This window comes from Poecilia reticulata, chromosome 10 (assembly GCF_904066995.2).
Source record: "Poecilia reticulata chromosome 10, P_reticulata-male-v2, whole genome shotgun sequence".
Taxonomy (NCBI): Eukaryota; Metazoa; Chordata; class Actinopteri; order Cyprinodontiformes; family Poeciliidae; genus Poecilia; species Poecilia reticulata.
Window position 1 is genome coordinate 13,184,119 of NC_088839.1, and position 13,643 is coordinate 13,197,761.

Consider the following 13,643-nt stretch of genomic DNA (forward strand, 5'->3'; position numbering starts at 1 on the left):
TTGGATAATGAGGGAGTAATTCTCAGTGAGCGCTCCAGCTAATTCTGCCGGTTCTAAAGTGGATTTCAATTAAAGCGGATTTGCCGATATGGCAAAAATAATGCACTCCCCCCCCCCCCCCCCAAAACCCCCGCACACAATCCTTCCAGACCCTCCAGGTCTTTTGTAAAGGCATTTTTCTCATTTGAATCTATTTACTTTGGCTTTATGTTTAAGCTAATAATTATTTATCATGTCCTGTTTTACTTTAAAATAACACTAATAACAAACACAGGGAACACAACACATGATCAAAAGTTTCAGAGAGAAACCCCATCATCCAAAGAAACATCTGTGATGTGTTTCTGATTTATTTTAGCAAGTATTACGTTATTTGATTTTATCGGTGTCAAGATTCTAGATGTTATCACACGTACTTTGATATATCTATTTCTATGTTCTGTTTATGTTTTTAGAGTTTTTACTTTTTTTGTTTAACTGTTCTACATATTTTTGTTTTCTTAATCATTCATTCTCTCAAACAACTACAATTTTCAACTTTTGTTTCTTGGTATATTTAGTTTTATCACTTCTAGTGTGTTTTTTTTTTTTTGTCTGATTATCTGCTTTAGATTTTGTAAAGCGCTGTGCAACACTTGTCTGTATGAAAAGGGTTCCACAAAAAAACAAAACAAAAAAAAAACAAGTTTGATATTGGTTGACTGGGCTCAATGAATGATCACACACTTTTCACAGTTTCCCCATGCAATAACATGGTTCTTAGGAAAATGTAATTTCTAACAGATTTTGTTTGTGTAATCTTACAAACCTGTGTCAAATTCAGTTATTATTTAAGAAGCAGTCATGACTCAAAGCATGTTCACTCTTACACCGTTCTGCCAAATTAAAACTATTAAAACTAAGCCTCTGCAAATGTTCATTCTGCAATAAATATAGTCACTCTACAGAAAAACCAGGTTATGAAACTTTTATTTTTCTTTTTTTCTGCCCCGTATCAGGTCCAGCAGTGTGGGACTCAAAATTGTTGTCTGAGTGCCAAGGTGAGGCCCAGCAGATTTAATTTCACAAGCAGAGCGTTACAGCAGGTGTAATGCTAGTTTATGAAGCTAATGAAAAAGGATTAAAATAAAACTGATTTGCCCAGTCGGGAGGATAAAATCTGCAGAGAACGCTCTGCTTTAGCAGAACTTCTGTACATCCTAATATGTTCTGATCTACTGTCCTCATATTGCCTAACCCTAATCAAACCTTAAAAATATTGCTTCCAGCATACTCTGTTTTGTGGATTTGTTTATTTTTACTTTTTTTTTTTTTTTTTTTTTTTTACAACATAACGTTCAAAAAATGTAGTTGTACTTTTTGCGATAGCTTTTTAATGGAACATTTTGCAATGGAGCTTGATCAATGCTGCAACAGAGCCGGTCATCAGGGTAAATGAGCATAGATGACTGGCAATGCAACGAGAAATTAAAGCTGGTGAAAGAAATTGGATGATTTTATGCTTGACTGGCCCTGATCTGTGATTTGAAACTAAAAATCTAACAAGTTTTTGATCGGTGATTGAGCTGTGCAAAAATGCAAACAGATCTTCCTAATAACACTCAGAGTTGAAGTTGTTACTGAGGGTTGGAGTCCAAGTTTCCTACTTTCAGTGGTAGTAAGTTAAAATTAAAAATGAAATCAGACTTTTTGATACATTTAAACAGGCAATGTGACTTTGCCCTTTTTCCCTGTTTTAAGAGTTTAAGTTCCTTCTGCCATGGATCAACCTAGATTACAAAACATTTACAGTGTTTTGGAAATTTCACTGTTGAGGTAAGAGTTTACTACCTCATCAGAGAATACTGCTGAGGTAAACAGACTTAGATATAGATACTAACCATGCTAATCATTCAAGTCATGCCAGTCTGTAATTTAACACACTAGAGCAAGTTTAAAATGTTATGACTGTAATCATTTTTTTTTTTTTTGTTATTTCACAATGCTGAAACAATGTGTGGTCTGTGGTTAAGACCATTCCATGTATGTGAAGAAAGTCAAACATAAGTATTTGTTAATATGGTTTACGGTCAAGATAGAAAAATTGAAACTGAATGAAATTGATGTTCGCAGGTCAGAGCTTCACAAAACTGCTGATAGACAGTAGGCCATAAAACTCTCTCATCGGTTCACGTCTGCAGATGTCTATGTACGTAACCGTTAACTGATTGGTACTTTAGATTTGAGCTGTTTAGCCGAAGATGATTCCAGAAAAAGCCGAAAGAATCTCTCCCTTACGCTTTGTGAGATCTGTTATGACGGTCTGATTAAGATATTGGCTCACAGAACAGGAAAGGGTGCTTTGAATTCTCATGAGATGATTGATCGCAATTCTCTAATTTGATTTAAATTATTGAACTTTTCCTGGAATAATTTCTTTTGCAATCTTTAGCACAATGCAATATTTACTAGAAGCAAAGACGATTTTAAATTAGCTTACACTGGGTCTTTGTGTGTCTTGGTCATTATCTTCCATCATCCTATTACCTCTCAGGTGGTCTGTTTTGCTGTGGTCTTTGGAATGCAAACATAAATACACACCACCACGAAAGAAAACAAAATCCTTCTGTTTCCCAGAACGATTTTCCTCTTTCATACATCGATCCAGCAGCTTTCTCCACCACCTTTTGTTCTGCAGCTTAAGGAGACTTTGCAGAATTCGAGTTTTCTTTCAAATCTCAAGAGGGAAGAAATCTCATCTGACCTTGACTTCACCTTCGTTCGGCCATGAATGGGACCTATAGTCGACAGAAAGAGCCAAATGTAAAACTACAGCTTCAGAATTTTTTTTATAAACGTTTTCCACAAAGTATGACCTTTCTACCGCAGACTTAGCAGCACCACAGGAAAAGGCAGACTGAAATGATTCCCACAATCTTATAAATATTACTAACGTGGGCGAAAGATGAGCGAATAACAACGTCATTAGTTTAGGCCACCACTTGAAAAATTAAAGAAACCAAAATAAAATAAATTACCAAACTGAAAAGGAAAATCATAATACTGCTTCAGCTTTTTCAATTTCTTTTTTCACATAAAAAACACAGATCTAGTTGTGTTTTATTGGGATTACGTACAGTAGACCAACACAAAGTAGTGCGTAATTGTAAGCAAAACGATCATAAACTTTTAAAGTTTTTTGACACCTTCTACATCTAAAATCATTTAATAATAAGTGCGCGTGTCACTTTACAAAATAAGTTAGAAGCAATTGTATGCAGTCAGACCTCAGCAGCGTGTAAAATTCAGGTTAAAATAAATAAATAGCTCTGACTTGTTTAACAATTAAAATGTCAGTGAACAAACAGAATCATGAAGACCAGGGAACACACACACACGCAGGCACGCGCTCGCACACACACGGACACACACTCTTATGGAGAACCTTCGTCTCCATAGAAGCTGCAGATATCCGCTGCTCAGGTGGGAATATCTGTCATGCAAACCCACATTTTTCATAAAACACATTAAGGTTTATGTTCATAAAGTGTAAGGTGCAAAAAGATTTAATGAATCCAGACAGTTTTGCAGTCACTTTATATATTTTTTTGCATACCAACTTAACTGCATGGTAGCATTAATAAGCAAATTATCCCAGTCAATTATCTTGTGTTTAGTTTTAGCAGACGTTACCCCACCTAGTTTATGAGGCTGAAGGAGTTAATTTGTTTCCACCTGTTACTTACACACAATTTGTTCGTGTTAAAAAAAACACCTCTGTTCATTGCATGTAGCTTTAATCCTGGCCCACTAGTGGCATCTTAAACACAGATAAAAAATTTTTTTTCTATTTTATATGACTATCTTTACTGATGAATAAGACAAATAATGATGTCTGATGATGATTGTCATTCCTCACAGTGGTTGCTAAGTTCAATAAATAAATACCTCTGACTTGTTTAACAATTAAAGCTCCTCTCTGGTTTGTCATTTGAAGATAATTTAACATGATACACAGGGCGTGAATGCGTAATTCTCCACACGATATTCAGAAAATGTAAGCAGGCTGCATCACGGGTTGATCATTGCCAATGTTGGCTAGTTTTGATCTTGGCTCTGCGGGTCTTAACCACTCTGATCCTGCTTTCATTTCAGTAATCTAACAGCATCACTGCTCTAACAGGGCACTCTGATTCAAACCCATTGAATTTAAAGTATGATTTATATTTGCATTTTTAAGTGTCCATAACAAGCCATCCTGACTGCTATTTCATTTTGCTCTGCAGTGAGCTACCAAAGTGAAGCACTCAACACAGTTTGGGACAATAGGCTGAATCTGATCTCCGTAAGCCTTTGATGCAGAAGGACTTTCCTCTCTTCGGTCTCTATTTTTACTTCAAGGCTCTTGCAGAGGTGCTCTTGCTGGAGTACTCCAGCTTAATTTACAGCCGGCTGTGGCTGGGATGCTTTTTTTTTTCCCCCCCCTGGCTGCAGTGATTTATGCCCCTGAAGACGGTGGCAGAAGCGTTGGCCTCCCCCTCATTGTAGAACGTTTTAGATGCACATGACTTGTATTCAGATAACATCTCGGCGTTCCTTGGAGATCTAAGAGCAATTTGGTGTGGGACGCGTTGAAGGGAAGAAATCGTTTGACACCGCGGCTCATGTTTGTGTGCCAAAACTTTGAAATTCTGAGATAGCCTATCTCGCTTTTACTGAAAGCGATCTGGGTAATTTTTCACGCCTGATAACGTGAAAATAAGGGTTCCCCCGGTGTCACGGGCTTTATTAATTTACACTGTGTTCCTGTGCAGTCCTAGAAACATCATAAAATCTCACAGAACGGCTCATTCAAACGTCGAGTCAGCGGGTCACTTTCTCTTTGATGATAACACTTTAATCCTATTTAATTCCATAATCACAGTTTGTAAATGGTCCTCAACAGCGGAAGTTACTGCAAGGGACTTTAAAAGCAGGTTGTACCAAGCATGAAGGACTCATCCAGAGCACTCCTCAAGAAGACAAGGGGGAGGTAAGATAAAGTTAAAATCAAAAGTGCTTTTCCAAAAGAGGCATTAGGTCGGAATCTTCCATTTTTCATACTTTTCAGTCAAGGTTGCTTCATCAGTCTCCAACAGAAGAAATTTGTGCTGTTAAAAGGGTCAACTAAGACATTTCAGCAGTGCGTAAATGGCGACAAAAAGTAATAATCTAAAAAAGAAGCAAGAATTGAACCATATTTTGTCATCATGCTGTCAAATAATCTGGGTTGTTTATATATCAAACACACTGTAAATCTTAAATTCAGCTGTATTTTAAAAATGTTAAAACAGTGGAAGGATGAGTTTACTTGCTCCCTATTATGGCTAATGCAAAGAAAGTTATCTTTTTATCTGAATGGCTGAAAGGTTCAGAACCATCTTGTTAATCTGTTTACCACATTTCTAATAATACCTACATTGTAGGTGAAAGTCAATTTATACTTAACATGACAGTCAAAATAATGATGCAAAACTTTATGCCTGAAGCAGTTTGATGAGGATCTACTTTGTCAAAAAAAAAGTCAGTGATGCAGATGAACTGATGTAGCAAGTTCATGGCAAACTTTCACAATACAAACTTAAATATATGTAGGCTTCTGCAACTCATAAAAGCACAGGATTCAGAATACTGGCTGGATTATGTGTTCCTGCCCCAGAATGTTCCAGAAATATGAATGATGCAGACAGGAACAAAGCACTTACATGTTCTTTCATTTATTTATCAGAATCCTGTCTTGCACACTAAACTGTGAACAATTAAAATATTCTGTAGTGTTTATGTCACTGCAGTTAATATCAATGTGTTAAAAGAATGTATTTGAGGATACATTGAAATTTAATGTTTCGTTGTTTCTTATACATTTATAGACTTGTCTAAATCTTCCAACAAAATTATGTAGTTTAAAACAGATATACTTTAATACAAAGAAAAAATGTGTTTTTAGTCAATACAGGGCAAAGTTAAAAGCTGTTACTTACTACTACTAGTTTACTTGTATTAAAAATGATGGGACATTTTTAATACAAGTAAACTAAGTTATGATGCTGGGTGTTTGTGATGTTGCATGATGAGTGTGCAAAAATGTGAAATGAGAGAAATGTGTTAATATGTTCACCATGTACTGTTGTTTTCTGTCTTTTACCGTCTCTGATTGAAGCCATGGTGACTTTAAAAACAATAATTACTACATTGTTCATACTCTACTGATGCCCTCCAGTTAATAATCTAATTGATTGCAAAACAAGCTGACTCCCCCCAAAAATGTGCAACTTGTCAAAGAAAGCAAACTCGTTTTTCAAGTGTTGAGAATAAATAATTCTGTGTTTTCCTTCTATCTCTTTTAGCTAGTTGCTAAGCTAAAGCTAAAGGAAATGACATGTTAGGAAACGCAAATGAGAGCTAGGGTTAAAGGATATGACACACTAGGGAACGCCCGCTTTAGGGCATAGCTTAGACAGAGGCTAACAAAGGAAATCACAAAGTGTTCTTGGTTGTCCTGCAAGCTCCTAAAGGTAGCAGGTGAAATCAACCAGCTGTATTTTGGTATTAATAAATGGAATCCATGGATTCAACTCACTGACTCTTTTTCAGCCTCATACATCAAGAACACAGCATGGAGAACGGATGATTCTCCACACAAGCAACTGAAAAACCTGACATTTTTAACGTTTAAGGATGGCTTCTTAAGATGCAAAATGACGACCGATCAATGGACCAGGTTACAATGTACTGCAAGGAACATTTGCATCCAGTCAGTAGACTTAAATACATGGAGTTACAGAATACATATTATGATGCTCATTTCAAATGTTTCAGTGTACAGCTCCTATTCATTTTATACATTCTATGCATTTTCAGTGCAGAAATATCTTAACTCTTGTTTGCTTAGAAATAAAATGTAACAGTCTTGTGCAAGACAAGTTAGTGTTGCATCTGTAGCACTGCGATTGTGGTGTTTTTGATTTTGTTTCATGCACACCATCACATCCCAGCCCATTCCTTATGACCACACTGAAGCCTCTACAGGCAGCAGAAGGCTAGGCCAACAAATCCCCAGAAGCACCTACTTTCTTTACATTCTCTTTGAAAACCCAGTTCACTTCTTATTGTCTTTTTTTTCTTCCTTGCATTAAAATACAGCTTTGTGGCTGGCACAGAGCTCATTGTCTGCCTTTCTTTGAACAGCTTGCTCGCCCTGGGCTTGTCCTCAGTTATTATTTTTTCTTCTTTTCTTTTCTTTCTTTTTTTTCCCTTGCCTTTCTTTACAGAAATGACAAGCAGGTTGCTGTTTCTGAACAGGCTCCAACACATCAATCCCTTGAGGAAAGTGGGCCAGTAAGGGACCATCTAAACAGACATGAGAAATCTCATACATGCTTCAGACAGATGTGAAAACATAGAACACAGCTGCAAGAGAACAATCTTTGTGTAACCACTTCTTAATATATACTCAAAAATGCTTCTTGTTTACAATCCATCTTTAATGTCGTATTCCCGCCACTTAATAATGTCACCGACCTCCAAGATTCAATAAGTGGGTTTCGGGAAACACGGCCGTTAGGGTAATTTATCTGCAGAGCAGTACTGATGGAGAAGTCCTGCAGGTGATAAATCCTAACTGGTTGTTACAGCATAAAATGATAATGGCGCTGGTGTAGCTTTCTGCTCGGCATCCCAAAACACATTTACGGGGCAGCTCACTCAGCTCTTAAAACGTGGCCTGACACAGCAGTATGTAAATATGTGTCTTGGTACGTTGTTACATCATGCCAAACGTAAAAATGGAGGCAGTATAAATAACGCACAGGCAGATGTGCTTGGATTTTAAAAGAGGCAATGTTTTGTGTACAGTGAGCGTGATGAGCCCTTCATCATCTTCAGAGCACAAACTAAAATAACTAATTCATTAAGGTGATTGGCCCACCAGAAAATCAATGAGCCACAGTTTTAATAATTACTTAATCAGAGTCATTAGATGAAAATACCAGAATGCCCGCTCTGCATTTGTATGACGAAGAAAATGAGCAGAAATGAACACAAGTTCATTTTTGCAGAGTTTCACAATACATTATGAATACTTTGTGAGAGGGTTCGTCAGAGATTATTGAGAGTCACAGTTAGTAAGTCTTCACATCTGTCATTCTGCTTAGTCAGCTTAGTGTTAATTTTGGAAATATAAACGGAGTGAATTGTCCATGCTTTTTAAAGACAAATGTTTTGTTTAAATTGAGCGTAACCTGACGTCAATTATTTGGTTTCAATCATTAACTTTTTGCCAACTGACTCTTACTTTCTTTCACATTTTCTAGGTGCTTGGAAAACATCACACACTCAGGAAACCAACAATGCATTTCTTATTATGAAGGGAAAACATAATCTTAAAACTCTACATCTTTATCCCCAACATGTTTGCTGTTTTCCTTGTGCGTCGTGTTGTTATTTTATCACATATGTTCTCTAACAAAAATATGTTTCTTACTGTTATCAAATTACAGATTGGCAAGTTAGTTGATGTTATTCACTAACTTGCCTTCTGAAGGCAGATGGTTGCACTGCAAGTTAGTCAGAGGTATCAGAGCAAAGGTAGCTGAACACAAATGAACATCACCATTTAAACGCTCACTTTCCAAACTCTTTAGCGCCTGCAGAATTTTTGGCAGGATACCAAAATATAAAACATGCAGCATCCCAATCACTGGATAAACTGGTCATTCACACAGGTTTTTGTTTCTGCTGTAGAACAATTGTATCAATTTTTTGCAAGCTCAAACTTGCCTATTCAACACATCCCCACATTCCACAAGCTTCAGCAGCTGACATAAAGACATTTATTCTGCAGGGGGATTACTTACAATTAAATCATAAAACTAAGCCACTGAGAACATTCTCTTTTCGCTCAGCAGTCGGGCTGCTGAATCCGCACCGCCTTCTGATTCCTTCTCAACGGGCAATGACCTTGACGGAGTAAAGCGACAAGTCAGCATTACGGCACACGGACACTGAGATCCCGGCTGCTCAAACCCTCTCACCGGTCTGCCACCGATGTATCTGAATCTGTCTGCAATCGCTTCTCAATAGAGCCACAGCAGCAGGTAGAAGCCACAGGTCTCCACGTAGATGACAGTGGGTGCCATTTTTGGTGTGATTTCCCTAATGGGACACAGTCCATTCCTGACTTGGAGTATAATGGTGTGGCCCGACAGGGGGGGGAACTACAGAGAGAAGTCCAGCAGCTTCCCTGAATGCCTGTGACTCATTTATATTGGCAGAGCTGGACGGATTATTCCAATTAGCTCCCAAAAAGAAGGGTGGGGAGGGAGCCCCCATGCTGAGGCTGTCGCAGAACGAAGGGGCAAAACCAAGCACACAGCTGCTTTGAAGGTTAGCTGCTGCAAGAACGTCTCTTTTCATCTCGGTGTGCAAAAACAAACTTTAGAGGGGAAAAAATTTGCGATGACAATGGTTGCAAAGAAGAGCAGCGTTCGCAAAGAGAAAGCGATTTCATTATTAACGAGTACACCAACTGAAACGGGAGCGCGTCAAACAGATTATTGCCCGGCATTGTAATGGTTTGCATGATAGAAAGCAGTTAAACACATTACTGTTAATATGCATCGCATGTGATTTCTAATGAACGTTCTAATTCTGCCTTAAAAGCCCAAGCTTGTTGTTAACACAAACCAGGGGGGGGATCAGTCTGTTCCCAGGATTGTTAGGGGAAGGAAATCTGCAATTCGAGAATTAAATTAGACACAGCAAATTAACACTATCAGCAGTTCTGCTTTTAACGGTGGCTCTGGGATCAAATTAGATTCATAAGAAACAAGTGAAAATAATGGTGGTTGAGGGGATATTGTGAGGTAAACACAAGCCAATGTCTAAATGAATGCTAACCAGCAGAATCCAATTCTGGAGCTGATTGCCTCATAACCCAGCAGAAGCAAGCAGTGAAGGATGGAGTGAGCTACGCAAATAGAGGAGATGCAAGAAATAATAGCCACTCATCTATTCATGGTAATTGTGTTTCCCTGTACGACAAGAACTGGTGGACCTTTCATTTGTTCCTCCGGCAATTGATGTGATCGGAGAACGAGCGGGTTTCGGGTTTTCAGAGAGGGAGTAAGCAGGCTGTGTCATCTGTGGTCTCTCCAAATGGCTGCTCACGAAGAGACCTCCAGGGTTTAGGCTAAAAGGTGTTCATCAGTCATGCAACACCACCCCGATCTTCGACAGGTAGAATTAGTGTCTAATCTGACATTAGGCATGATATTAGGAAGTATCAAAACTGCTACAAAACATGTGCAGTGATGCAGAAAGTCCGCATGACTCTGTCATTATTCTGCTAGCACCTGGTGCTGCTTTCTAACCTTAACTTAGATGGTGTTTGCCTTTTTTACACAAGACTGCCTTATAAAGAGTCCTGTCCTATACTTTAAGATATGTCAGCTGAAACTCCCCAGAATCAAACAATTAGGTCATAATAAGACTCTGCAGGGCTCGACTGCATGCTGAGGAGGCAGTCAAGCTATTTGATTCAGCTGTGCTGGACCATGAACACACATAAAAGCCGCTGGACGCCAGCCCTTCAGGACTTGAGTTTGTGACCGCTGCATTAAACCAAAGTAAGTGACTCCACTCCTTCAGCTAGGAGTACCACAGATTCTAACGATACTTTTGCATTAAGCTTTCCTTTCTGGTACAACTCCGTAAGGAACACGTAGAAAATATCCCCAAAGACTGGGACCATGGGCCTTTTTTCTTTTTCCATATTTTCCTAGAAGTAGCACTACAGAACAGGCTTGAGCTGAAACAAATAGAGCCAGCAGTGATCTAAAAACAAACAAAAAAGGATTTCATCATGAGAAATGTAGGAAATCGGTACGGTCAACTATAAAATCTCAACCGTCTGCAGATAGTGCGCATGCGGGTCACAGAATACGTACAGTACACCAGAGTAGAATCAAGATGGAAGAAGGATTACAACTGTGTGAAAGTTCTGTACATGTCCTTCATGTTCATTCAACACGGAGTGTTTTCTTAATGTAGATCTAACTGACTAAAGAGTGACCCCTTTGTAAAACCTTAATTAAATCATCTAATTTTGTGTTTTACACACGAGCACAACAAAAGATTTGGGACTCTTTGGATCTTGTAAGAAGAATTAGTTGCAGTATTCTGATATTTGCCACATCAGAATATGAATCTAAATTGCGACACCCACCTGTTCCAAGATGGTATCGATGCGGTCCACCTCGCAGTCGATCACATAGCGCTTCTCCTGCCTCCTGTCCATCTCTTCAATGACCTGCTTGAACTCTGTTGCGTTCGTTGTGCTGCTGACAGAGCGAGCAGTCACCTGCCAGTTGTTGGCCACTGCCGCCTCCATGATAGCCTGCAGGATGGAAAAACCTGGAGAGGAAGACAGGATGACTCAGTGGATTGAAAGAAAAGAAAAAAAAAAAACACAGTCGGGGTCAAAGAAATAATTATGCAAGGGCAGCCTGACTTCTGAAATATTCTGGTGGTTAATAGAGTTTAAAAGGCCATCTCGTTAAATTAAAAGTATTTGGACTTCTGCAGAGCCTAAATATTGTCTATTGTTTGGACAAGTTGTGTGCAAAATTGTATGGAATTTTATGTGCATGAAAAGGGATTGTATTTCCACATCATTGAAAGATCAGTAAGTGGTTTTATTGCACTTGGCGTCTATTAAAAGATGGCATTTAGCTCAGCCACATGTTGACTTTGACGTTCCTGTGAAACACTCTGCCGTGTCCCTTGTCTCCTCAGAGGATTGTGCCTGAGCATTTAAAGATAAAGACAATAAAAGATTCATTCAGGCCAGTGTTAAAGAGAGGGAGAGATCATTATGCTATGAGAAGAATGGGGAATGAGCCCTTCTAATGATTAATTCACACGTGAAATATTTTCATTTAACAGTGCGCTCAGAAACACTGCGGTCAAATCGCACGCCACAGAATGAATAATGTAGCCCTAATTCTGGGGCGATGAATTGCATGTAGCACAAGCTGGAATAAAAATGACTTAACTCATCTCCAGTGTTGAACAAGTGACAATGAACATGAAGGTTATTCATGAAAATCAAACACACTGCTGGTAATTCATTAAAAACCAAGGACAGTGAAATTGCAAATTGAATGTCAAATAAGCCTCTATTCAGTACCTCCGTTCATTTTTCATAGTTTGACATGTGGGTAGCTATTACAGAAAGGGGGGAGGAGGAGAACAATACCAAATTTCTGGCATGCACATATAGATTTTAAATCTTGATTTATATAGTTTGGTATGCAGATTTCCTGACACACTATGATAGGCTGTGGACAAAGTAAGCACTTGTCTTTTTTTTTTTTTTTTTACTCCTGTAAGCACTTTCTCTGGGCGAGCAGATCTCCACATTGACCGTGAAAAATGTTAAAGAAAGAAGAAAATAGAACAAATCAAAACAAATAATGTTAAATGTCCTGGTCAAGAAGGTTGAGGCTTGGGATTGCCATGAGCCTAATCCATGGTATGCATCTATGACATCTCACAAACCGCATTGTCACCATGTAATCTTACGCCATGCGGCAGAGGAAGTCGTGGAGGCAGACAGACTGTGTCATCACTAAAGGGTCGAGCTGCCTGGAGGCTGAAGGGACTACCAGATTGGCAGGTTTTAAGGCTGAATTGATCAGTATTTGTTGCGCAACACAGTAAACACTGTTTACTGCAGCCCTGGGCAATTAAAAGCCCTGGTGAGTTTGTAGTACAAGTGGATCCCTTTTTTTTTTTTTGCACAAAATGTGGCTTATATTTTAAAAGGCACCATAGCTTCCTTAACCCTTGTGTTTACAAAATGGGGTCCAACCGACCCCACACTTGTAAAACCTGTATCATTTGTCACAGTCCTCCACGCACAAGGGCTAATATCATAGATGCGTTGATGTGCCTCATCAAATGGGTGGAACAGCTTTCAAGAAGTTAGCTCTGAAAAATTCATATATGCATAGTTTTCAACAAGGAATAGACATCCACGTATTTTTCTGCCGAAATTTACCATAAATTTGCAAAATTTACAAAAATCATGTGCAAAGCAGCAGATAGAAAAAGCCGAAAACAATCAAGAATCACCAACATTACGACAGATTACAGAGGCTAAGTGGAAAAAATGTCCACAGCAAAATATCTATATAAATTATACCCCTAAAAATTTGACTGATGGCTAAATGTCTTCCAGAGGATCAAATAAACTTAATGAGCATAAAAATGTTGAAGATAGTGGGGGCTTTTTTTCTCACATACAACACAATTTGAACATATAAATGAAAGAGAAAATTAAAAGTAAAGCAAAAAGAAATATATAGAGTTTAATATGATTATAGCATGACCAGCCAACGTAGCTCGTCTGCTATAGTTTCTCAAAACTCATCCGCCTAAAACCGAAGTGACAGGATGCAGGTTTGAAGAACATGGATGCATTATTCATTGAAGACATGCGCTCCGAACCTCACCAATCATCAGCCAGCTGAACAGCATGGCAGTTTTCCCAGCAGTAAAAGCTTCTCACGTTAGGAGGCGTCATGCAGATTAACTGGGTCAAAATGGTCTCTGTTGGTTTGGAA

At 38.6% G+C, this 13,643-nt stretch overlaps 1 protein-coding gene across 8 annotated transcripts in view; it reads right to left on the bottom strand.

The window, feature by feature from the left end:
• Nucleotides 1–13,643, bottom strand: part of gria3b (glutamate receptor, ionotropic, AMPA 3b) — a 102,042-nt gene that overhangs the window by 37,047 nt on the left and 51,352 nt on the right. For all 8 annotated transcript variants that reach the window (XR_014089471.1, XR_014089470.1, XM_081611916.1 and 5 more), the window contains exon 4: nt 11,243–11,430. Coding sequence is in view for 6 of the 8 variants with exons in the window: in XM_081611916.1 (XP_081468042.1) it covers nt 11,243–11,430 (188 nt within the window). In the remaining 2 variants the exon portion in view is untranslated. The remainder of the gene's footprint in view (nt 1–11,242; nt 11,431–13,643) is intronic.